This window comes from Pseudophryne corroboree, chromosome 1, assembly GCF_028390025.1.
Source record: "Pseudophryne corroboree isolate aPseCor3 chromosome 1, aPseCor3.hap2, whole genome shotgun sequence".
NCBI lineage: Eukaryota > Metazoa > Chordata > Amphibia > Anura > Myobatrachidae > Pseudophryne > Pseudophryne corroboree.
This window is the reverse complement of record NC_086444.1, coordinates 710,758,047-710,785,507: the sequence shown is the minus strand read 5'-3', so window position 1 is coordinate 710,785,507 and position 27,461 is coordinate 710,758,047. Positions and strand designations below refer to the sequence as shown.

Below are 27,461 nucleotides of genomic sequence, written 5' to 3'. Positions count from 1 at the left end.
CATGCACACTTGGGGGGGGAGGCATAGCACACATGTGCTCCGGGCACCATGGCTGCACGCTACACCTTTAGCTGCACTCCCTGCACCTATGGTAGTAATGGGATATTGGCCCCGTCTGCCAATGCAGTGGAACAGTACAGGAATGGTGGCAGAGGTTGGGGTGTGACTGAGGGAAAAAGCAGATAAACAGAGGATAACATGAGGGAAATGCAGATGGTCAGAGGTTGATGAGTGAGGACAAAGCTGGTGGGCCAGGGATGGTTTGTCAAATACTCTCTCAATTTACAACATATTAACTTTAAAAAGTGATGAAATGCCATAGGTAAAAAAAACCCATTATGGTTTCACATATCCCATTAAGACTTATTACACATGATCTGAAATTTCATAAAACTGTTTTGACACTTCCACTCAAACTTCAAAAGCAATGGAATTCCTATCATTATGGCTGATGCCTTAATGGACGTGTTCCTTGTGCAATTCAGATATGGGGCCAAGGTCCTCATTCCGAGTTGATCGCTCGCTAGCTATTTTTTGCAGAGCAGCGATCAGACTAACGCTTGTGCAGCCGAGCGGGGCGAAAAAGTTTTGTGCAGTTTCTGAGTAGGTCTGGACTTACTCAGCCCTTGCGATCACTTCAGCCTGTCCGGTCCCGGAATTGACGTCAGACACCCGCCCTGCAACGCCTGGACACTCCTGCGTTTTCCCTACCACTCCCAGAAAACGGACAGTTGACACCCATTAACGCCCTCTTCCTGTCAATCTCCTTGCGATCGGTTGTGCAAATGGATTAGTCGCTAGAAGCCTTGCACAGCAACGATGCTGTTTGTACCCGAACGACGCGCCTGCGCATTACGGTGCATACGCATGAGCAGTAGTAACCTGATCGCTGTGCTGCAAAAATCGGCAGCGTGCGGTCAACTCGGAATGATCCCCCAAATGTAATAGAGTGAAAGTTTCAGAAAGTGAGAGATTTGGTAAGGTTTTGCAGTTTTTTTTAAAGTGCCAATCATTTACACAGCAAGATCAACCTGGTTTTGCAGTGTAAATGATTGCCACTTTAAAAAAAAAACACCTGAGAAACCTTACCAAATCTCTCACTTTCTGAAACTCTCACTCTATTACATTTGGCCCATGGTATGCAATCATACCCTGTGGTTAACTGCAGATTCAGCACTCTCATGGGGGTAAATTTACCAAGATGGGAGTTCTATTAAAGAAGGGATGTTGCCCATAGCAACCAATCAGATTCTATTTCTCATTTATCTGGCACCTTCTAGAAGATAATACCTGGAATCTGATTGGTTGCTATAGGCAACATCCCATCTTAAATAGAACTCCCATCTTAGTAAATATACCCCATGGAGTGAGATAGCTGTCACTCACACAATGGTGGAGCTGCTAATTCACAGATTTGTATGCTTACTGGAATATACACATGAAGTCTATGCAACTGAAGGTATGAGCAGTTACTGTATGTGGCACCCTGACCCCACTAATACCTCTTTTCCACTAGCTCTAAAAACACGGGTAAATGCGCGGGGGCGCACATTTACCCGTGTTTTTTCCTAGTGGAAACGGCCCCCCCCTGCAAATTCCCGGATCAAGTGATCCGGGAATCCTACCCGAGTAGCTTGCCGGGTTGAACACGTGTTCAACCCGGTAAGCTGTGTAGTGTATGGAAGGGCGGCGCTGGAAGATCATGTGATCTCCCAGTGCCGCCCCTGCCGTGTCAACAGCAGCATCACCAACCCGGCAATATGCCGGTTTTGTGTGAGCTAGTGTAGAAGGGGGCTGTAACACGGGTCGCAGCCGTGTCAGGCTCCCGGCTGCGACCTGTGCTACCAGTGGAAAAGGGGTATAAGTGTAACTACACAGGACCGTGTTCAGCTTCAGTTGCAATTTTGCAGTAGCATGCTGGGGGCCACCTATCACAGGGCATGGCTGCCCAGCATGCAAATGCCTAGCAGCGATGTGATCGCAGTTCAGTTTGCAATCACATTGCTGAATTACGGATGCCCCTTGCCTCTGCAGCCTGGCTGCGAAGGCAACTGCAAAGTGGCTATTTTTTAGGTTGCGGAGGGCACATCTGATGTCATGCAGATGCTCGAACCCACCCCCGTTTCCGACGACATGCCCCCCGCAATGCCACGTCACTGCCCCACAAACGCCTCTGCATGTCAGTTAGTATTGCATCTCACTGTGTGCGCACACGCAGGACGGCTCCTGCACATGCGCACTGGACATAAATAGCTCAGTATGCGATCCATACTGAATAAGGCCCACAGCCTACACCTCATGTTGTACAGTGTTACAAGACCCGCAGTTACTTTCCTAGTCCTTGTCCTGCCCATGGTCTCCACTAATTGACAATATGTTATTAGTTATATGCTGGGTAATTTTGTTGGATTGTGTTGTTATTATATAATTATACTTTATGTCATAGTTGAAGTATGAAGTTTATTTGGTTATACCATGTTCACTGTGTGCAATTATAATTCTATGCCAGGAAATTTCACAGACAAATAGCATCTGAGATCTCTTGCATGTCACAAAGGCATGTAAGGGGTTAATTCTAGTAGTGACTTCACACTATCTGAGATTTGGAGAAAGGCTAAGGGACTAATTCAGCATGGATCGCTATTCAGAGAATTCACAAATTAAGCAAATATGGAACGACGGCACATGTGGTCGCATTGCGCATGAATGAGGGGTAATAGTAACAAAAAATGCATACAGATCGTAATTGCAATGTTGCCGCTGTTTGACTGACAGGAAGCCAGCGTTTCTGGGTGGAAACCTGCTGTTTTCTGGGTGTGTCAGGAAAAACTCAGGCGTGCCCAATTGTTTTTGAGGAGGGTCTGTGACGTCAGTGCAGACCACTTCTAGGCCGTCTCAGTTGCAAATTAGTTGCAGCCTCAGACCTACTTAGATGGCAAAAATTCTTCGATGTACTTGAAATTGCTTATGCATCTGCAAATGGATAGTGATATGAGATGTATTTGCAAACTTGCAGGGGACGTTTTTTCTTCCTGTCGGGGCAGCACCTTTCTACTTGCAGACAGCGGAAACTTCATTAGCATTTTAGCAATGTTCTGTCCTAGACATGTGTAGACAATGACATGTGTCAGGGGATCAGGATTTAACCTGCACTGAACATGGGGGGTAATTCTGAGTTGATTGCAGCAGCAAGTTTGTTAGCAATTGGGCAAAACCATGTGCACTGCAGGGAGGGGGGGGGGGGTAGATATACCATTTGCAGAGAGAGTTAGATTTGGGTGGGTTATTATGTTTCTGTGCAGGGTAAATAAATACTGGCTGCTTTATTTTTACACTGCAATTTAGATTTCAGTTGAACACACCCCACCCAACTCTAACTCTCTCTGCACATGTTATATCTGTGCCTCCTGCAGTGCACATGGTTTTGCCCAACTGCTAACAAAATTCCTGCTGCGATCAATAATAAGAGAGCACCACACCTTGGACAGTATTGGAAGGCAGGTCTATCCCTGTGGGACTTTGAAAATAGAGCAGTGAGTTTGACTGGGGAGGGAGATCTACAGAGTAGGTCTAGAGAGCAGTAGCTGGATTGAATTGTAGGCACTGACTAGGTATTGCAGTGGCATCAATTGTGAGATTTTGTGGCGAAGGACGCAGTGTAAGCTGTTATCTAGTACCCCTTTCACTTCGCAAAAATAACCCGGTATCGACTCTGCATATTGCCGAGTCGACACGGGTCACAGGGGCAAACGCAGGATTTGGGAGGGGGGGTTTCCGTGTGTGTGTAACACATATATATATATATATATATGTACTCCTATTATCCGGCACTCCCTTGTTAGCACCAACCTTATCTTGCCAGGGTGCACTCCTAGGGGCTGGCAGACCCCATATATATATATATATATATATATATATATATATATATATAAAAATATGTGTGTATATATATATATAATATATCTCTGTGGAGTGCACTAATTGTAATATATCCTAAATTATTACTAACTAAAAAATTTCAATATAGGTGTATTCGGTTGCTGATAAAGAGAGGATAACCTTACAATCACACCTTTTTAAAAAACACTTATTTATTTATTATTGCTATAAAAGATTTCATCTCATTAAAACAAGTTAATAAACATTTTCACAATGTATTATTCATAATAGACATGATATTGAATTTAAATTTTTCCAAACAGTAAGAAAATTTTTCACCCATTACTGTTTGGAAAAATTGAAATTCAAGTGTTTTTTAAAAAGGTGTGATTGTAAGGTTATCCTCTCTTTATCAGCAACCGAATACACCTATATTGAAATTTTTTAGTTAGTAATATTTTAGGATATACAGGTTGAGTATCCCATATCCAAATATTCCGAAATACGGAATATTCCGAAATACGGACTTTTTTGAGTGAGAGTGAGATAGTGAAATCTTTGTTTTCTGTGGCTCAATGTACACAAACTTTGTTTAATACACAAAGTTATTAAAAATATTGTATTAAATGACCTTCAGGCTGTGTGTATAAGGTGTATATGAAACATAAATGAATTGTGTGAATGTACACACACTTTGTTTAATGCACAAAGTTATTAAAAATATTGGGCAAAATGACCTTCAGGCTGTGTTTATAAGGTGTATATGAAACATAAATGCATTCTGTGCTTAGACTTAGGTCCCATCTCCATGTTATCTCATTGTGGTATGCAATTATTCCAAAATACGGAAAAATCCGATATCCAAAATACCTCTGGTCCCAAGCATTTTGGATAAGGGATACTCAACCTGTATTACAATTAGTGCGCTCCACAGAGATACATTTTGTTTCTATCCACTATTGATCTCTTTCGACGGGGGATCATCTCTGTGTGGAAGCTTGCCCATTTATTAAGTTATAAGTTTGGAGAAATTAATTCACGTCCAATCCACTTTCAGAGCGCGATAAGGGATCTTTCAGTATTATATATATGTGTGTGTGTGTGTGTATATTTATATATACACACACACACACACTGGGACTGCAAATGACACACACTGGGACTACAAAGTAAACACACACACTGGGACTGCAGACTTCCCCACCCCACCACACTATGACCTGCAGATTACAAATACATGCACATTGGGATTGTAGACTGTGGAACAGGCACACACAGACTGTAGACAACATCAACACCACACACACACACACACACACACACACACACACACACACACACACACACACACACACACACACACACACACACACACAGTGGGACTGCAGACTGTACACACACCACAAACACGTAGACTGCATAATACATTATACACTCCCCTCTCCTCTCTCCCTCCTTCCCCGGGGACTGCTGCTCACACACACATCTGACCTGACGACCTGTGGAGACTGAAGCCGAGGAGGACGGAGTGCCTGCCTGCCGAGGAATAGTGCAGATCACAGCACAGATCACAGCCCGAGCTCGCGGCTCCTCACATAAATGAAGAAATAATGTTGCACTGCGATGGATCATCCTGGCAGGGGGGGGGGGGGGGGGGTTTCCAGGTACTCGGAAACCCTCCCTGCGTGCGCCACTGGGTCAGTGCACGATCTGAAAGGGCTCCATGAGAATTCCCGGGTCGCCTGACCCGGTAATTCAACTCGGGTAATAAGTAGAGTTATTCCCGGGTTGAATACTGGGTCTGTGGCAGAGCAGCATAGACTCGGGACCCGTTTACTACATAGGGAGAGGCGGAGCGGAGATGAGCTCATCTTCCAGCGCCGCCTACACCCCTGCTGCCGGCTCCGCTCCCCGCCGCTATGGCAACCGACCCGGCATATTGCTAGGTCGGAAAGCCAGAACAGATATTCCAATGCCGGATCCCACCCGGGAAGGACCCGTTTCCAATTCTCCGGGTGGGATCCGGCATTGGAGATCTGAAAGGGCTATTACGTCAGGAGATAAAGGAATACTGCAAGCATTTAACAGCAGGAGTTTGCAGATATCTGTAATCATATACCAATGTACGGACTTTTGTAAGAGAGTTGCCATCCTGGCTTATAATTGTTAAACTTATTCAGAGTTCTTAGCAAACTAAAAAAGTTAGCAATTGGGCAAAACCATGTTGCACTGCAGGTGGGGCAGATGTACATGTGCAGAAAGAGTTAGATTTGGGTGGGATGTGTCCAAACTAAAATCTAATTTGCAGTGTCAAAATAAAGCAGCCAGTATTGACCATGCACTGAAACAATATCTGTTTACATTACATCTGCCTCGCCGGCAGTGCAAAATGGTTTTGCCCAATTGATAACTTTTTGTTTGCTTACAAACCTGAATAACCTCCATAGTGTACTGTGTATATCTCTCACTACTTATATCCATCTCATTCAGTATCCACATGCAGCTCCCATAAACAGCTTGCTTAATTGATAAAACCATCTTACTCTTATGTTCCATCCACACATACTATTCCCCAAAGCCAACATCAGTCCTGACATCTAAACAAATACCTACATTGCAATTTTCAGTCAGCTTTCTAAATTCCTACCCAGTTCCCACATCATACTGTGACAGGGAAGCCACGGTGCTACAAGTCAGAGGCAATACTCACCACATGTCAACCTGGATGTAGGCTGGTTGTCACGACCCTGACCTATTTCATTCCTTTGCAAGTTCAGTGTTTTCTCCAGAATTGGAGATGGACACACCGTTTGAATCAGGTGATCGGTCAAACGCCAACTGGAAGCCAGTATTTGATCACATGATACTGCCAGCCAATCCGCAGTCACCCAGGGGTATAAAGATCTTGCAAAAGCAGTTCCTGATGTCAGTGCTTTGTTGTCATCTACAGTTCTCCAGGGCTTCTCTCTGTGAGATACTCGCCTATGGACTTCTGTCAAGGGCGTTTTTAGAGCGGAGGAGGCCCATGTGCAGGATTCATTTGGGCCCCCTCCTCTCTAGCTGGCAGCGCTGTTGCTCTGGGCACTAGGGCACGTTTCCGGGAAAATGGTGTGGTGGCCATTTTACCAGTGATTTTCCTACTTTGCATGTGCGAAACACCGGGAAAATGGTACCTCACCATTTTCCCAATGATTTCTGTAGCGCTACTGCTGAGCCATGGGACTGCGGAGGGTAAGTATGAAAAATAATGGGTGTGCGGTGTGGGCCCCCCACTGACTCAATACTGGTTCCAGCAATATACTGATTCTCCAAATACCGGTTCCAGCATATACTGGTTTCATCTATTGCAACTTCAGTCTACAGCAGTCTGTATTTTCAAGTTTTGTTTCATTTCGTTTAGGGGTTACCTGGTGCAATGTGTATAAGTGGCTCTACCTGGTGCAATGTTTATAAGGGGCTACCTGGCACAATGTGTATAAGAAGCTCTACCTGGTGCAATGTGTATAAGTGGCTACCTGTTAAAATGTGTATAAGAGGCTCTACCTAGTGCAATTTGTACAAGAGGCTCTATCTGGCGCAAAGTGTATAAGGGCCTACCTGGTGCAGTGTGTATAAGAGGCTCTACCTGGAACAATGTGCATAAGGTGCTACCTGGCACAATGTATATAAGAGGCTCTACCTGTCTTAACGTGTGTAAGAGGATCTATCAGGTGTAATGTATATAAGGAACCCTACTTGGTACAATATGTATAAAAGGCTCTACCTGGCATAACATGTATAAGAGGTTCTCCCTACGCAACGTGTATAAGGGGCTCTACCTGGTGCAATGTGTATAATGGGCTCTACCTGGCGTAACATGTATAAAAGGGGCCCTACCTGGTGTAACGTGTATAAATGGGATTCTGCCCACAGTAGCAACACATATACACATAATGCTTACAGTAGCACTGCATATGCACATAATGCCCACATTAGTGTGTATATACACATAATGCTCACAGTAGTGCCACATAATGCCAACAGTAGCACCGTTACCGCACATAATGCCCATAGTAGTGCCGCATATACACATAATGCCCACAGTAATGCTGCTTATACACATAATGCCCACAGCGCTGTATATACATATAATGCTCAAAGTAATAGTTACACACACACACACACACACACACACACACACACACACACACACACACACACACCCCGCTCACTCACTTACTCATCCTTTACCTCCACTTACGTAACAGCAGCTCATCCTGTGACATATAGTACAGCAGCCCTGGCCTGGTCCTGTGTAGCTCTGCCCCCTTTTCAGGCCCTGGTTGAGAGGGCACTTCAAGTTGCTGGCTGCTGCCTGTCATACAGCATGACAGGTGCAGCAGCAGCTGCATGTGAATTCTCTTAATTTGTGTCCCTGCCTCTTTTGCTGTGCTATTTCCCTGTTTTAAGTCAGCTTGGCCTTTACCTCCCCGACAGTTATAGTCTATTTACAGTGTAAGCAGCTGGTTCCTGTCCTCAGTTCCTGTGTTCTTTGTTGATCCTGTGGATATTCTGTCCATGTTCCTGCCTGTCTGTACCCAGCCTTTGTTCAGTTTGTACCCACGTCTTCGTTACCCTTCATCTGCCTTTCCAGTACATAGGGGTCTATTTACTAAGCCTTGGATGGAGATAAAGTCGCTGGAGATAAAGTACCAGCCAATCAACACCTATCTGCTATGCCACAGGCTGTGTTTGAAAAATGACAGGAGCCGATTGGCTGGGACTTTATCTCCAGGGACCTTATCTCCATCCAAGGCTTAGTAAATAGACCCCTCAGTCTGTAAGATATACTAACTGCACAGTGCCTGCATCCCACCTCACAGTGCATCATCTGTTCTGGCTGAGATACCGATCTATCCCTGCTCCAACCTCCTGTGGCCCAGTGAGTCTATTACTACTCCAGCATCTCGTCTAGTGGTCTCCAGCCCATTGTGTAAGCCTCTACTGCTGGAGGCTTAAGTCCTGGTGGCATCCTACGTACCATTGTGCACATCAAGCACTAAGGGAACAAAGGACGGCTGTTATAGGCGGAAGACCCTCCTTCTGGCTCGAGGGGTCTTACACAACTGTGCTGGAGTTCCATAACATTCTCTGTGTACACCTTAGAAATTGTTGCTCTGAATACAGTGACTAAATATTACAATACATTTACATAAACAGAACTAAACAACTTAAACAAGCAGAAAGATAATGACAGCTCAGGAAAATGGATGTCCTTGCAGTTTAATCAACACAAACCATATCAATCCCTTTTTATCTGTTCATTTATTAAAAATTGTTTATATAGCGCAGCATATGCCAATGCTCTTTAACACTGGAAACAACAGTAATAGAACAAACTGGGTAATAACAGACAGACATAGAGGTAAGAAGGCCCTGCTCACAAGCTTACAATCTATATTGTCTAGTGCATCCATTTTTCTGTCCACCCCATATATGTAAGAATTTAAATTCAATGTTAGTCAAGAAATCTGTAGACAAAAACAGTTTATTAACCATTAAACTCAATTTGTAAATGTATCTATTTGAATACTGCTGGCATGTACAGTAACACTGACATACTACACAGTAGCGGGTCTTGCCACGGGCAAGCAGGACTTTTGCCCGGGGCGCCGGCGCCATCCGGAGGGCGCCGCACCATGGCAAGATCAGCTACTGTGCCGTCCGCTGTGTCCCCCGCTGGCCCCCCGCTGTGAAGGGAACTAGACGCTACCCGTCTAGTTTCCCTTCGTGGAGAGGACCTTTGCTGTGCGGTGCGCGATGACATCATCGCGCACCGCACAGAATTGTGGGACTGACACAGACGCTAGGGGTCATAAATGACGTGTCTATCTATGCTGTGCTATGGGAGAGACGTCATGACGTCTCTCCCATAGATCCGAGGATAGGAGCGGCGCCGGCGGAGTTCTGCAGCGGTCGGGAATCAGGAGCGGAGATAGTAAGTATTACTTTTTTTTTGTGTGTAAGCGGCGCTACTCTACAGGTTTCACAAATGGGGGCACAACTCTACAGGGGGGCGAAACTGACCACGCCCCCTGTATGAAGCCGCGCCCCTATTTTCCACCCGGGGCGCCAAAAGGGATAGAACCGGCCCTGATACTACAGTATTTGCGAACAGGTCAAATAGCGTCACAGAAAATTCTAGTTAATCTATGCCACTTATTTAAACCACAAGGCCTATTGTGAGAGGGGGAGACAATCAAGTTGCTGGCTGCCGGGATCCTGGAGGTCAGGATACCAAAACCGGAAACCGGACACTCGATGAAATACTGGCAGTCGGAATCCCGACCTCCGTCTGGGATCCCCACTCGGGTGGTGGTCCGCGCCACCACCTGAAGGGGAATATAACCCTCTGGTCGCCACTGGGCCCAAAGCGTGGTGACCGCAGCGAGACAGCAAGGGGACACGCTGCGCTCGCTGCTGTTATTCTGGCTGTGGGGATCCCGGCGTCGGTCTCCTGACCACTGGGATATTGTACTGAATCCGTGAGAGTTGGAGGTAAGCTAGGGATGTGTGGTTGTAGCCAGTGCCATGTGTTTGTTTACACCCCTGCACTATCAGCCACAAATTCTCCTGAGATATTTAAAATTATATTAATATAAAAAAATATATTAATGCTTATCATTTACGAATGTCAGTTGGATACTGTCACTCTTTTCAAAAAAGACAGAGATACCAGCTTTGGAATGTATGATGATTCTGAGCCATTAAGCTGGAGGCCAGGCTGTCTAGAGGGGGAGTGCCCTGTCACAGGAAAACATACAGTCATTTGAAAAAATTGGTCCCATTATAATTTATGGTTTTGTACAAAATCTATAATCTTATCATCATGCTGGTATGATGATGGGCCTGTGATGGACTGTGGGTTATCTGTGCAACAGAACATATGAATAGTAACTAGCAGGGGCGGCTCCAGGTGCAGCTGCAGCTCAGTTCAAATTTCAAATAGGGGAACCACACCAACTGAGTCATTTTCAAATGACAGTTGGTGACAGTTGGTGTGGCTCCCTTATTTAATATTTGTACTAACCTGCAGCCCAACGCTTGGAGCAGCCAGTGGTAACTAGTGAAGAGATTTCTAGTAATCTGGGACACAATCTACATCAAATGCTTTCATTACAGTATTTATTGTTGTTTACTACCTGTGGTAGGAACCATCTATAAAATACAGCTGTATTTGCATCATACCAATGTAATAGACTCTACAGTTTCTATTAACAATGAGTCGTATGTAGGCTCCTGGCATGAAGTGTTTTGTTTTTATTAAAAGTGATGATGTACCATTTTGTGGGGGAGATGTACTAAGCCTTGGAGTGTGATAATGTGGAGAGAGATAAAGTACGAGCCTATCAGCTAACTGCCATGTTACAGGCTGTGTTTGTAAAATATCTAGGGAGGACTGCACACTCTAGCTACATTTAATCAGAATCAGCTTTATTGGGCAGGTGTACTCGCGTACACTATCATTTTTTTGCGGTACAGTGCATCGCCAAGCAGCAACAAGAAGGGGGAATGCATAGCATAAGAAGGGGGAAAAACATAGCATACATTAAAAACATTACATTATGAGTTCATACTGCACATTGCAACTGTATGATAGAATCGACATATTATACATGTTAAACTTTTTATATATTGTTCAGCTGGTGGACAGCTAGTGGGTAGACGCTTTTAATGGATCTGGTCGACTATACGGGAATGGACCTGTAGCGTCTGCCTGATGGAAGCGGTTCAAACAGTTTGTGACCTGGGTGCTGCATATCTGCCACGGTTTTCTCCGCTCTCTTCCTGACCCATGACTGGTATAATTCCTGGACGGGTGGGTGGTCAGTCCCAACAATCTTTTCAGCTGTTCTCACCACCCTTTGCAGCCTCCGTTTGTCACTCTCATTGGCAGCTCCATACCAGACTGTGATAGAGGAACATAGGACCGATTCTACGATCGCTGTGTAGAAGATGAGCAGCAGCTACTGCGGGATGTTGAATTTCCTGAGTTGCCTCAGAAATAACATCCGCTGCTGGGCCTTCTTTATGACAGTGCTTATGTTGGGTCCCCATTTGAGGTCTCGGGAAATTTTTGACCCTACTGACCATTCCTTCTAACTCTTTCTGATCCACCCACAGTGCCTGGGAGTGGAGACCAGGATAGGGGAGTGGGTGATCAGCTTTGCCCGGGACAGGGGTAGGATTGGGACAGGGTGCCTCCTTCTCAAATCTGCAGTAAAAGTTGCTCAGCTCGTCCACCAGTTCCTGATGCATGTAAGTGGGTTTTCAGGTTTGCTTGTAGCTGGTTATGGCTTGCATACCTCTCCAAACTGATGCGGGGTCCTTGGCCGAAAGGTTGTTAGTCAGCTTGCTGGAGATTCGGTTTTTAGCCAGCCTGATTTTGCATGTCAGGGGGTTCCTGGCCTGTTTGTATAGGGCCCTGTCCCCGATGCTGTATGCCTCCTCCTTAGCCCGACGAAGCTTCCTGAGCTTGGTGTTGAACCAAGGCTTGTTGTTATTGACGGTGCGGACTGTCTTTGTTGGCACACACATGTCCTTGCAGAAGCTGATGCAGGATGTCACTACATCAGCCAGGTCGTCCAGGTCGGTTGCAGAAGTTTCAAAAACTCTGCAATCTATGCAGTCAAAACAGACCTGAAGCTTCAGCTTTGCTTCGCTTCATTTGACGGACCTGACCACCGGCTTTTTTTTTGTCCTCAGCTTCTTGATGTATGTGGGGGGCAGATGGACTATGCAGTGGTTGGAGAGGCCTAGGGCTGCGTGGGGGATGGACTGGTTAGCTGTCTTGATGGAGGTATAGCAGTGGTCCAGGGTTCGCCCCTCCCTGGTATGACACTTGACTTGCTGCTTGTACTTAGGTAGCTCCTGGCTCAGGTTGGCATTGTTGAAGTCTCCCAGTACTATAAACAGTAGTCCGGATATTTGAGTTCTGTATCTGTTATCCTGGTGGCCAGCTCTTGCAGGGCATTGTTTGCGCTTGCTTGGGGGGGATATACACCCCCACCAGTATTATTGAGGCAAATTCCTGGGGTGGGGTGGGGGGGTAGAATGGGTTGCAGTTAATGATGAGCATCTCCAATTGTGGGCTACTTGATTTACTTAGGATCGTAACTTTGGAGCACCACCCTTCATTTATGTAGAAGCAGATGCCACCGTCTCTAGTTTTTCCAGTGGGGTCCTTACTTATCGCTGTCGGCCCTGAAGAGGCTGTAGCCTGGCAGTGACAGTGAAGAGTCGTCCAGCCACATCTTAGTGAAGCAAAAGATGGATGATCCAGCAGTGCCCGACCTTGCGTCGCTCATGAGCAGGGATAGCTCATCCATCTTGTTCGTGAGGGATTGAGTGTTTGAGAGTAGGATTGCTGGGAGAGCAGATTGGTGCCCTCTGTGTCTCCACCTGACTAGGTCCCCAGCTTCCTGAGGTGCTTGCTGGGGCTCAAGGCTTGAGGGGATTGCCGGCAATTCTCTCACGGGCGCACCACAAAGTACCACCGCGGGGGTTCCGGCTGGCCAGCCACACTTTTCCCAATGGGGTGCCTCTTCTCCTTGGGCTGCAGCGAGGTCACCTCCATACTTCCGGCCACTCCGGCTTCCCAGCCCCCACACAGGATGACGAGAGCAGCGAGAACCACGGATCCATCCAGCAGCTCTGGTAAGTTTGGCTGGGGCGTGAGTCCTGAGAACCTGAGAAATCTCTGCTGTGTCTGACAGTGGCGCTCACAGGGGGATATAAACATATACAAAAATGAAAAAAAAGAAGAAGGCTGCACCGCAGCAGCCATCTGTGGCGCCATCTTTAACTCATTTATAATGTTATGTGATCCAAAAAATTATAATGGTTTCATGAACAGAGTTATTGCTATAACCTATTACTGCTCTTTAAACCAATGGGTATATTTGAAACAAGTGATAAATAAAATAACTTTGCTTTTCCTGTTGCTGATTTTAGTCAGTTATTGCAGCACAATGCAGGCTTGTGGAAAGGTGTTAGAATCCAATCCCAATTGTGTTGGGGTAAAAGATCTCAGTGTGAGAGGTCTTTGAAGTAGACTTTTGTGGGGGTAGTGATAACATGTGTCCTGGGGAATGGCTGGGGTCCTGCGATTTGAAATGAACAGTGACCATTCAGCAATTCAGAGCCTGAATATACTGTATATTAGTTGATTAATGCAAGAAGTCAGAGTTATTTGTTGCTTAGAGAACAGAGGTGAATGATGTCTAAGTGAGGGGCTGGATGGAGCCAAAGATAGGTTGCAGTCCACAGTACCTTGTCTGGTATGTCCAATGCAGAGTACAGTAGATGCCAAACTGAAGGACTTCTCAGTAGAGAGATGCAGAGGTTTCAATCCAGTGTGTATCTCAGCGCAGGAATGCAATCCATTGGTTTTGATGAGATGTCCGCGTAGAGTAGTACAAGTTAAAGGTAAGTCCTTGGGTATTTATGATGATTCATAGGTCAGTTTAAGCTGTTTTATAGAGATGCTCAGGAGCATGCAGAAGGTGAGGCAGCCATTTTGGGTGCCAGCAGATAGATTAATGAGGTGCCACCTTGCTTATAGTACCACACACAAAGAGAAAAAAGATGCAGGTGCACCATTCAAACATTACTAATTAGAACTGTAATATAATTTGCAATACATTTTGCAATACATAGAGGTATTTAGCATAATCACGATTATGGACTTACCCAAGTAGGTTACCTGGACATTGTGGGTAAGTCCCTAACATTCTAAGGGTTTAAGGGGGTAATTCCGAGTTGATCGCTCGCTAGCAGTTTTTAGCAGCCGTGCAAACACATTGTCGCCGCCCACTGAAGAGTGTATTTTCGCTTTGCAGAACTGCGAATGCTTGTGCAGCAGAGCGCCTGCAAAATCTTTTTGTGCAAAACAAGTCCAGCCCTGAAGTTACTCTCCGTGTGCGTTGATTCTAACTACGGAGGGACGGCTTTTGACGTCACACACTCGCCCAGCGAACGCCCAGCCACTCCTGCGTTTTTTCTGCCACACCTGCGTTTTTCTAAGCACTCCCTGAAAACGATCAGTTGACACCCAGAAATGCCCACTTCATGTCACAATGGACTTTGTAACCGTACGACGCATGTGCGCATTGCGGAGCATACGCATGCGCAGATTAGCCTTTTTTTCTCTGAACGCTATGCAGCGAACAACGGCAGCTAGCGATCAACTCGGAATGACGCCCCAAGTCTGGGACATGGACACCCAAAACCAGCCCAGCCAAACCGCCCCAGGGCATCACACTAGTGGAATAAGTAAAGTGTTAAATAGAGTTACATAGATAAGAGCAGCAACTGCGTGTGTTGGGAGTCTTATAGGGTACTAAAATAAGTGTTATTGTGTAATATTGTGATATTGTGATGCCCTGAAGCAGCCCAGCTACAGCCATTCAGGGGACGTAAATCACATCACAACTGACATACTATATAAATTTATAGGTCTTACCTTAATTGTGCCTTGTTCAATGTGCAGTCAAAAAATGCCTGGATCCCTACTTAAAAACATCAGGGACAGGTGGGTGCTACTGTAGACTGAAGGAACCTCATACATTCAGGTGTACATATAAATACACAATTTTGGATATATAGGGAGGGTGTCTAGACTGAACATCCTAACTACATGTAATGAGAGGTGCTACCTTGTTGATACTTACAGTGCCACACACAAAGAGAAAACAGATGCAGGTTTACTATTCAAACATTACTAATTAGAATTACAATACAATGTGCAATACATTTTGCAATAAATAGAGGCTTTTAGTACTGTATAATCATGGCCAAGGTTATGGGCTCACCCACCATTTCCAGGTAAATCCTTAACATTCTAAGGGTTCACATCTGGGATGTGGGACACCCCCCCCAAACCACCCCAGGGCATCACATGTATTTGTAAAATGTCAGGTACGAATTGTCTGTTACTTTATTTCTCTATACTTTATCTCTCTCCAAGGCTTAGTATATCTCTCCCTGGGTGTGGTGTTGCTCTTGTCTCTTTCATTCTCATTCTACCCTAATGTTATGTTATGCACCATGCAGTTGTTCATTTTTAAAGCTACTATTGTGCAGAAACGTGCATTTATTTATATCAATGAAATAATTGTATGTTTTGCCTTACAGTGTTTCTTTGTCCTGGAATGCTAATGGGAGTTTACCAGAGTGAACATTTATTTGAATCTGACCACCAGTCTGGAGCCTGGTGCAAAGATCCTTTACAAGCATCTGATAAAATCTACTATATGCCTTGGACCCCTTATAGAACTGATACCTTAACAGAGTACTCTTCCAAAGATGACTTTATTGCTGGGCGTCCAACTACAACATATAAGCTTCCTCATAGGGTAGATGGTACAGGATTCGTTGTGTATGATGGAGCACTGTTTTTTAATAAAGAGCGTACCAGAAATATTGTCAAATTTGATCTGAGAACAAGAATTAAAAGTGGAGAGGCCATTATTGCAAGTGCCAATTATCATGACACCTCTCCTTATCGTTGGGGAGGTAAATCAGATATTGATCTTGCAGTTGATGAAAATGGACTGTGGGTCATCTATGCAACAGAACAAAATAATGGAAAAATAGTTATTAGCCAACTGAATCCTTACACATTAAGGATTGAAGGAACGTGGGATACAGCATACGATAAACGATCTGCATCAAATGCCTTCATGATTTGTGGAATATTGTATGTGATCAAATCTGTTTATGAAGATGATGACAATGAAGCAACTGGGAACAAAATTGATTACATTTATAATACTGATCAAAATAGTGACGCTTATGTAGATATACCATTTCCAAACTCGTATCAATATATTGCTGCTGTGGATTATAATCCTCGGGATAATTTACTCTATGTTTGGAACAACTATCATGTGGTTAAATACTCTTTGGATTTTGGCATCCTGGACAGCAAAACAGGTATGTCTGTTATAAATATTCTCTTGTTCATTGAATGTGATCCCATAACCATGCTAATCTGATGTGTAACAAATTTTATAAACATACTAATGATTAAGTGGAATATGCTAAATTTGCCAGATTATCTTTCTTAACATCTTTGGAGGAATTCAATTCTCATCGATGTATGCAAAGTCAGAATGCTGGCTCCTCAGGTCTACCAACATCACAAATTTTCCCTCATACCCCATAGTTGTACATAAAAAATTTAGCAATTTTGGACCCCCAGTGTTGTGCTTCCATAAGTCTTGATGATGTGTATAGTCAAACATTGATGCTGCACTTTGCCGTATTCCCTATGAGTTGGTAATACAGCTTTCATGTCAAATAGCAATTTCATTGTGTGAATATTTATTTATTTATTACCAGTTATTTATATAGGGCACACACGTTCCACAGCGCTTTCCAGAGAATATTTGGCCATTCACATCAGTCCCTGCCCCAGTGGAGCTTACAATCTATATTTCCTACCACACATACACACACATGCATGCTAGGGTTAATTTTGGTTGTGAGCCATTTAAGCTACCTGTATATTTTTGAATTGTGGGAGGAAACCGGAGTACCCGGAGGAAACCCTCGCAAACACGGGAAGGATATACACAGAACCATGGTGGGAATTGAACCCAAGACTTCAGTGCTGTGAGGCAGTAATGCTAAATATTACAGCGCCCATGCTGCCCCAATATATAAATGTATAAAAAAAGTGTATATATATATATATATATATATATATATATATATATATATTTATTTTGTAAGGATATCAGGGTAGGGGTCCTCTCCCCTGGAGTAGATGGGCACCTCCGAACACACAGCATCTAGGAAAACAGCACATCAGTCCAGGGTTTTTGTGCAGTCTAGCCGTGGGTACTTTCATTGTGCAGTATAAAGCCAAACATAAAAATATATCCTAGCCCATTTGTGCACTAACTGAACATAATAGATTCCCTCTCTCAGAATGGTAGGACCTAATGCGTCTACAACAAACTAGAGATGTGCGCCGGCCCAAATCTTGGGTTTTTGATCTGTATCTCCTTCGTGTTTTGGATCTGTATTGATTTTGCCAAAACCACCCTTCCGGGTTTTGGTTTTGGATCTGTATTTTTTTTTTAGAAAAAAATCATAAAAACAACGAACATTACAGAATTTTGGCCTGTTTTTGTTCCTACAGTATTATTAACCTTAATAACATTCAATTTCAATCATTTCCAGTCAGTTTTGTCCACATCACAATATTGTTTTCATCCAGCGTCGGATCTTGCAGGTTTTGGATTCCATATAAAGGAGCCTCATCCAGGACTCAATTTCACTCCCTTTCTGCCACTATGCCTGCAAAAAAGTGGAAATATGTTGAACTAATACAAAAATTAGTTGTGTATATTGGTCAAAAACATACATACTGTATTTATTTTCATGGTACTACCTACCTTGTGTAAAGCTGGCTTGACGCACCTAGAGGCACTCCACCCATACTCCAACAGGTGGTTAGTTACGTTCTTGAGGTCAAACATAACTTTCAGGAACTGATCCTACATTGAGGCTGAAAAGCATCTGTACAGATGATTACAGCATATAAAAAATAAGATTTTACTTACCGGTAAATCTATTTCTCGTAGTCCGTAGTGGATGCTGGGGACTCCGTAAGGACCATGGGGAATAGACGGGCTCCGCAGGAGACATGGGCACTTTAAGAAAGAATTTAGATTCTGGTGTGCTCTGGCTCCTCCCTCTATGTCCCTCCTCCAGACCTCAGTTAGAGAAACTGTGCCCGGAAGAACTGACAGTACAAGGAAAGGATTTTGGTAATCCACGGCAAGATACATACCAGCCACACCAATCACACCGTATAACTTGTGATAAGCTTACCCAGTCAACAGTATGAACAACAACAGAGCATCAGTTCAACCCTGATGCAACTATAACATAACCCTTATTGCAGCAATAACTATGGCCCTCATTCCGAGTTGTTCGCTCGGAGATTTTCATCGCATCGCAGTGAGAATTCTCTTAGTGCGCATGCGCAATGTTCGCACTGCGACTGCGCCAAGTAACTTTACTATGAAGAAAGTAAGTTTACTCACGGCATTTTCTTCGCTCCGACGTTCGCATTGTGATTGACAGGAAATGGGTGTTACTGGGCGGATGCACGGCGTTTCAGGGGCGTGTGGCTGAAAACGCTACCGTTTCCGGGAAAAACGCAGGAGTGGCCGGAGAAACGGTGGGAGTGCCTGGGCGAACGCTGGGTGTGTTTATGACGTCAGCCAGGAACGAAAAGCACTGAACTGATCGCACAGGCAGAGTAAGTCTGAAGCTACTCAGAAACTGCTAACTCGTTTGTAATCGCAATATTGCGCGTACGTCGGTCGCAATTTTAAGAAGCTAAGATTCACTCCCAGTAGGCGGCGGCTTAGCGTGTGTAACTCTGCTACATTCGCCTTGCGAGCGAACAACTCGGAATGAGGGCCTATATACAAGTATTGCAGAAGAAGTCCGCACTTGGGACGGGCGCCCAGCATCCACTACGGACTACGAGAAATAGATTTACCGGTAAGTAAAATCTTATTTCTCTGACGTCCTAGTGGATGCTGGGGACTCCGTAAGGACCATGGGGAATAGACGGCTCCGCAGGAGACTGGGCACATCTAAAGAAAGCTTTAGGACTATCTGGTGTGCACTGGCTCCTCCCCCTATGACCCTCCTCCAAGCCTCAGTTAGATTTCTGTGCCCGGCTGAGCTGGATGCACACTAGGGGCTCTCCTGAGCTCCTAGGAAGAAAGTATATGTTAGGTGTTTTATTTTCAGTGAGACCTGCTGGCAACAGGCTCACTGCACCGAGGGACTAAGGGGAGAAGAAGCGAACCTACCTAAGTGGTGGTAGCTTGGGCTTCTTAGGCTACTGGACACCATTAGCTCCAGAGGGATCGAACACAGGACCCGACCTCGTCGTCCGTTCCCGGAGCCGCGCCGCCGTCCCCCTTACAGAGCCAGAAGCAAGAAGGTGGTCCGGAAAATCGGCGGCTGAAGACTTCTGTCTTCTCCAAGGTAACGCACAGCACTGCAGCTGTGCGCCATTGCTCCTCATGCACACCACACACTGCGGTCACTGATGGGTGCAGGGCGCTGGGGGGGGGGGCGCCCTGAGCAGCAATATTAACACCTTGGCTGGCGAACTGACACCATATATAGCCCCAGGGGCTATATAGGTGTTTATTAGCCCCTGCCAGAACTTTTACAATAGCGGGAGAAAGCCCGCCGAAAAAGGGGCGGGGCCATCTCCCTCAGCACACTGGCGCCATTTTCCCTCACAGCTTTGCTGGAGGGATCGCTCCCTGACTCTCCCCTGCAGTCCTGCACTACAGAAAAGGGTTAAAAAGAGAGGGGGGGCACAAATTAGGCGCAGTATATATATATTATGCAGCTATAAGGGAAAACACTCTCTATAGGTGATATCCCTGTGATATATAGCGCTCTGGTGTGTGCTGGCATACTCTCCCTCTGTCTCCCCAAAGGGCTTTGTGGGGTCCTGTCCTCTGTCAGAGCATTCCCTGTGTGTGTGCTGTGTGTCGGTACTGCTGTGTCGACATGTATGATGAGGATAATGATGTGGAGGCGGAGCAAATGCCTGTGAATGGGATGTCACCCCCTGCGGGGTCGACACCGGTGTGGATGGACTTATGGAAGGAATTACGTGACAGTGTCAACTCCTTACATAAAAGGTTTGACGACATAGGACAGCCGGCTGCTCAGCTTGTGCCTGTCCAAGCGTCTCACATGTCATCAGGGGCTCTAAAACGCCCGCTACCTGAGATGGCAGACACAGATGTTGACACGGATACCGACTCCAGTGTCGACGACGATGAGACTAGTGTACCTTCCAATAGGGCCACCCGTTACATGATTGAGGCAATTAAAAATGTATTACACATTTCTGATAATACCCCAGATGCCACAAAAAAGGGTATTATGTTTGGTGACAGAAAACTACCAGTAGTTTTCCTGCATCTGAGGAATTGATATGAGGTGTGTGAGGAAGCGTGGACTTCCCCCGATAAGAAATTGATAATTTCTAAGCAGCGTACCCTTTTCCGCCAGAGGATAGGTCACGTTGGGAAATAACCCCTAGGGTAGATAAAGCGGTTACACGCTTATTAAAAAAAAGTGGCACTACCGTCACGGATACGGCCGCCCTGAAGGACCTGCTGATAGAAAGCAGAAAACTACCCTTAAAGCTATATACACACACACGGGCATTATATTGAGACCTGCTATTGCCTCGGCATGGATGTGACGTGCGGCAGCTGCGTGGTCAGATTCCCTGTCGGATAATATTTATACTATAGATAGGGACAATATTTTGCTGAAAATAGAGCATATAAAAGACGCTGTCTTATACATGCGTGATGCACAGAGGGATATTTGCCGATTGGCATCACTAATAAGCGCTATGTAAAACCATTGCCTCCAGACGGGGGTTATGGACTCGGCAATGATCGGGCGATGCCGATTCAAAACGGCACATGGAAGTTCGGCACATGGAAGTTTGCCCTAGAAGGGGGTGGAACTGTTTGGGGATGGTATTTCAGACCTCGTTTCCACAGCTACGGCTGGGAAATCAAAACTTTTGCCACAAGCTACCCCACAGCAAAAGTAAGCACTGTATTATCAGGTACAGTCCCTTCGGCCCCAGAAAAGTAGAGGGCTAGAGGCTCATCTTTTCTGCCAAGAGGAAAAGGTAGAGGGAAAAAGCTGCAGCACACAGCTAGTTCCCGGGAGCAGAAGTCCTCCCCTGCGTCCGGTAAGTCCACAGCATGACGCTGGGGCTGCTCAGGCGGACCCGGGTACGGTGGGGGCCCGTCTCAGAAATTTTCAGCGCACAGTGGGCTCTCTCACAGGTGGATCCCTGGGTTCTTCAAACAGTATCTCAGAGGTACAGGCTGGAATTCGAGACGTCTCCCCCCCGCCGTTTCCTAAAATCTGCCTTACCGGCAACTCCCTCTGCCAGGGAGGCAGTGTTGGTGGCTATCCAAAAAACTGTATTCACAGCAAGTGATTATCAAGGTACCCCTCCTTCAACAGGAAAAGGGTTACCTTTCCACAATGTTTGTGGTACCGAAACCGGACGGTTCGGTGAGACCCATCTTAAATTTAAAATCCTTGAACACATATAACAAAAGATTCAAGTTCAAGATGGAATCGCTCAGGGCGATTATTGCGATCCTGGACGAGGGGGATTACAGGGTCTCTCTGGACATCAAGGATACTTACCTGCATGTCCCCATTTACCCTCCTCACCAGGAGTACCTCAAGATTGTGGTACCGGACTGTCACTATCAGTTCCAGACGCTGCCGTTTGGATTATCCACGGCACCGAGGGTCTTTACCATGGGTAATGACCGAAATGATGATACTCCTTCGCAAGAAGGGAGTTTTAATTATCCCGTACTTGGACGATCTCCGGATAAAGGCGAGGTCCAAGGAACAGTTGGTAAGGGGGTAGCACTTTCTCGGGAAGTGCTGCAACAGCAGGACTGGATTCTCAATTCCAAAGTCACAGCTGGTCCCGACGACACGTCTTCTGTTCCTGGGAATGATTCTAGAAACAGACCAGATAAAAGTGTTTCTTCCAATGGAAAAAGCCGAGGAGTTGTCATCTCTAGTCAGAAACCTCCTAAGACTAGGACAGGTGTCGGTACATCAATGCACACGCGTCCTGAAAAAAAAATAAAAAAAAAATGGTAGCTTCGTACGAAGAAATTCCATTCGGAAAGTTCCACGCAAGGATTTTCCAGTGGGACCTGTTGGACAAATGGTCCGGGTCCCATCTCCAGATACAGCAGCGGATAACCCGGTCGGCAAGAACCAGGGTGTCGCTGCGGTGGTGGCTGCAGAGGGCTCATCTACTAAAGGGCTGCAGATTCGGAATACAGGACTGGGTCCTGGTAAACACGGATGCCAGCCTTCGGGGCTGGGGTGCAGTCACACAGGGAGTAAAATTCCAAGGACTGTGGTCCAAACAGGAGATTTCACTTCACATACATTTTCTGGAGCTAAGAGCCCTTTACAAGGCCGTAAGCCAAACAAGGCCCCTGCTTCAAAACCAGCCGTACTGATCCAATCAGACAACATCACGGCGCTCGCCCATGTAAACAGGCAGGGTGGCACAAGAAGCAGGAGGGAAATGGCAGAAGCCACAAGGATTCCCCGTTGGGCGGAAAATCATGTTGTAGCACTGGCAGCAGTGTTCATTCCGGGAGTGGACAACTGGGAAGCAGACTTCCGCAGCAGACTCCACCCGGGAGAATAGGGACTTCATCCAGAAGTCTTCCAAATGCTGGTAAACCGTTGGGAAAGACCACAGGTGGACATGATGGCGTCCCGCCTCAATAAAAAAGATATTGCGCCAGGTCAAGGGAACCTCAGGCGATCGCTGTGGATGCTCTAGTGACACCGCGGGCGTACCAGTCGGTTTATGTGTTCCCTCCTCTCCCTCTCATACCCAAGGTGCTGAGGATAATAAGGAAAAGAGGAGTAAGAACTATACTCATTGTTCCGGATTGGCCAAGAAGGGCTTGGTACCTGGAACTTCAGGAATTGATCTCAGAGGACCCATGGCCTCTGCCACTCAGACAGGATCTGCTGCAGCAGGGGCCCTGTCTGTTCAAAGACTTACCGCGGCTGCATTGACGGCATGGCGGTTGAACACCGGATCCTGAGTGAAAAAGGCATTCCGGAGGAAGTCATTCTTATCCTGATCAAAGCCAGGAAGGATGTCAGCCTGAAGTGCAGACGTTGTAAGGGAGTGCTGCATATTCAGCCCCTTTTTTGTGCCCCAGTGGCACCTTGGGATCTCAATGTGGTTTTGAAGTTCCTGGAATCACATTGGTTTGAGCCACTTAAAACCGTGGATTTGAAATATCTCACATGAAAAGTGGTCATGTGTTGGCTCTGGCTTCGGCCAGGCATGTGTCAGAATTGGCGGCTTTGTCATAAAAAAGCCCTTACCTGACTTTCCATATGGATAGGGCAGAGTTGAGGACTCGTCCTCACTTTCTCCCGAAGGTGGTATCAGGTTTTCACTTGTACCAACCTATTGTGGTGCCTGCGGCTACTAGGGACTTGGAGGATTCCAAGTTACTGGACGTAGTCAGGGCCCTGAAAAATTATATTTCCAGGACGGCTGGAGTCAGGAAAACTGACTCGCTGTTTATCCTAGATGCACCCAACATGCTGGGTGCTCCTGCTTCTAAGCAGACTATAGCGCGCTGGATTTGTAGCACTATTCAGCTTGCGCATTCTGCGGTGGGACTACCGCAGCCTAAATCTGTAAAAGCCCATTCCACATGGAAGGGGGCTCATCTTGGGCGGCTGCCCGAGGGGTCTCGGCTTTACAACTTGGCCGAGCTGCTACTTGGTCAGGGGCAAACACGTTGCAAAATTCTACAAATTTGATACCCTGGCTGAGAAGGACCTTGAGTTCTCTCATTCGGTGCTGCAGAGTCATCCGCACTCTCCCGCCCGTTTGGGAGCTTTGGTATAATCCCCATGGTCCTTACGGAGTCCCCAGCATCCACTAGGACGTCAGAGAAAATAAGATTTTACTCACTGGTAAATCTATTTCTCGTAGGCACTCACCAGCGCCATTTTTTCTCCACAGCTCCGCTGAGAGGAAGCTCCCCAGGCTCTCCCCTGCAGATACACGGTAGAAGAGGGTAAAAAGAGAGGGGGGGCACATAATTAGGCGCAAAAAGTCAATATAACAGCTGCTACTGGGTTAACGTGTTATTCCTGGGTTTATAGCGCTGGGGTGTGTGCTGGCATACTCTCTCTCTGTCTCTCCAAAGGGCCTTGTGGGGAAACTGTCTTCAAAAAGGGCATTCCCTGTGTGTGTGGTGTGTCGGTACGCTTGTATCGACATGTTTGACGAGGAAGGCTATGTGGAAGCAGAGCGGGAGCAAATGAATGTGGTGTCTCCGCCGACGGCGCCGACACCTGATTGGATGGATATGTGGAAGGTTTTAAATGATAATGTTAATTCCTTGCATAAAAGGTTGGAAAAAGCTGAAGCCTCAGGACAGTCAGGGTATCAGCCTGTGCCTGATCCTATGTCGCAGGGGCCGTCAGGGTCTCAGAAGCGCCCACTATCCCAAATTGTTGACACAGATACCGACATGGATTCTGATTCCTCGACGGCGGGCTTCTGTCCCGCTTAAATATGTATTTTCTTGGCGGGGGCTGATACATATATACAGTGCCCAACTGTATATATGTTCACTTTTGCCAAAAAGAGGTCCCAATGCTGCCCAGGGCGCCCCCCTGCGCCCTGCACCCTTACAGTGACCGGAGTATGTGAGGTGTTTGGGAGCAATGGCGCACAGCTGCAGTGCTGTGCGTTACCTCAGTGAAGACCGGAGTCTTCTGCCGCCGATTTCGAAGTCTTCTTGCTTCTCATACACACCCGGCTTCTGTCTTCCGGCTCTGCGAGGGGGACGGCGGCGCGGCTCTGGGATCGGACGACGAGGGTGAGATCCTGTGTACGATCCCTCTGGAGCTAATGGTGTCCAGTAGCCTAAGAAGCAGGATCTAGCTTCAGAGAGTAGGGCTGCTTCTCTCCCCTCTGTCCCACGATGCAGGGAGTCTGTTGCCAGCAGAGCTCCCTGAAAATAAAAAACCTAACAAAATACTTTCTCACAGCAAGCTCAGGAGAGCTCACGGAAAAGCACCCAGCTCGTCCGGGCACAGATTCAAACTGAGGTCTGGAGGAGGGACATAGAGGGAGGAGCCAGAGCACACCAGAATCTAAATTCTTTCTTAAAGTGCCCATGTCTCCTGCGGAGCCCGTCTATTCCCCATGGTCCTAACGGAGTCCCCAGCATCCACTAGGACGTTAGAGAAATATATATTCTACAATATATATTTTACATTGTTTGTACTGTGGTCAAAATTGCCTGGAAATTAATGTTATTGGGGTTAATAATACTCTAGGAACAAAAAATTGCCAAAGCATAGCTGTTTAGTAAATAACAAATGTGAAACCAAAATCAGCATAAATGGTCTGACACAGATCTTTATTAATAACTAGATCAGGGGCCCAAGGGAGGTAGAGTACGTATGTAGCTGAAGGAAGGATTGATTAGTAATTTAATTTCATTTGTTTGATTTTAAAAATATAAATTAATTATTGGGGTCATTGGTGACGGTCTTTATTGCATAGACAACATTTTTTATTGGTGGTTGTTGCACTAATCTGACTATTACTTTTTCTTTGATTTTACATGCCCTAAATTAAGCCATCTATGCCTCTCCTCTCAATTGTTCGCCCTCCATATCTATCAACAAACACAAACCACTTGGGGTACAAAACACACCATAATTTGTACAAAAAATTTACCACCTACAGTGTCACAATACATGTATAAATCAGAGATAATAATCTAACATTCTGGTTTTCTTTTACCTACAGTGTCACACAATACATGTATGAGTAAGAAATAGTAATCAAACACTGAAGTTTAACTTCACCAACAGTGTTGCACAATTCGTGTATGAAATGAGTATGAAAATATATTACTGTGGTAACACCTTTAGTGTTCACTCTAGGAATTTTTTAGGGCAGGGTGCTGATCACGGGGAGGGCACATTTTTCATACGGGAGGGCACATTTTTCATTCAGGAGGGCACATTTTTCATTCGGGAGGGCACATTTTTCAGTTAGAAGGGCAAAATTAGGTACATACTATAATGCTTGGCCCTCCCATTCCCACATGCCAAAGAATGGACAGTGCACGCCGAAGGCGCGCAGCAAAAATTTAGGGGCGTTGTTTTTCACACAGTAGTGCAGCTAATACACACTGCACCAGGTAGAACCTCCTATACACACTGCACCAGGTAGAGAGCACTGAGACACACTGCACCAGGTAGAGAGCACTGAGAAACATTGCACCAGGTAGAGAGCACTGAGACACATTGCACTAGGTAGAGAGCAGCGACACACTGCACCAGGTAGAGAGCACTGAGAAACATTGCACCAGGTAGAGAGCAGAGACACACTGCACCAGGTAGAGAGCACTGAGAAACATTGCACCAGGTAGAGAGCACCGAGAAACATTGCACCAGGTAGAGAGCACGAGAAACATTGCACCAGGTAGAGAGCACCGAGAAACATTGCACCAGGTAGAGAGCACTGAAACGTTGATGATAACTAGGCACTAGTTGCCTCAATATTAATTTCTTCATATTCAGTCCTGTGAGTGCTGCCTAATCTCTTCCGTCTCTATATTCCACTTCTTCGAGTGGTAAGGAGGGCACCAAGGCGCTTACTACATCCAGGACAGAGTGCCGGCCGTTACTGATAGATTTTATATTATATATATATATATATATATATATATAGTACCAGTCAAAAGCAAAAGTCTGGACACACTTTCTCATTCACTCCAGTGAGAAAGTGTGACAAAACTTGTGACTGGTACTGTGTGTGTGTGTGTGTGTGTGTGTGTGTGTGTGTGTGTGTGTGTGTGTGTGTGTGTGTGTGTGTGTGTGTGTATATATATATATATATATATGCA

General features: G+C 45.8%; 1 protein-coding gene across 8 annotated transcripts in view; it reads left to right on the top strand.

Moving 5' to 3' along the window:
* ADGRL3 (adhesion G protein-coupled receptor L3) overlaps window positions 1-27,461 on the top strand; it is a 1,270,535-nt gene that overhangs the window by 528,314 nt on the left and 714,760 nt on the right. For all 8 annotated transcript variants that reach the window (XM_063914936.1, XM_063914945.1, XM_063914955.1 and 5 more), the window contains exon 5: window positions 16,054-16,854. In XM_063914936.1, the coding sequence (XP_063771006.1) occupies window positions 16,054-16,854 (801 nt within the window). The remainder of the gene's footprint in view (window positions 1-16,053; window positions 16,855-27,461) is intronic.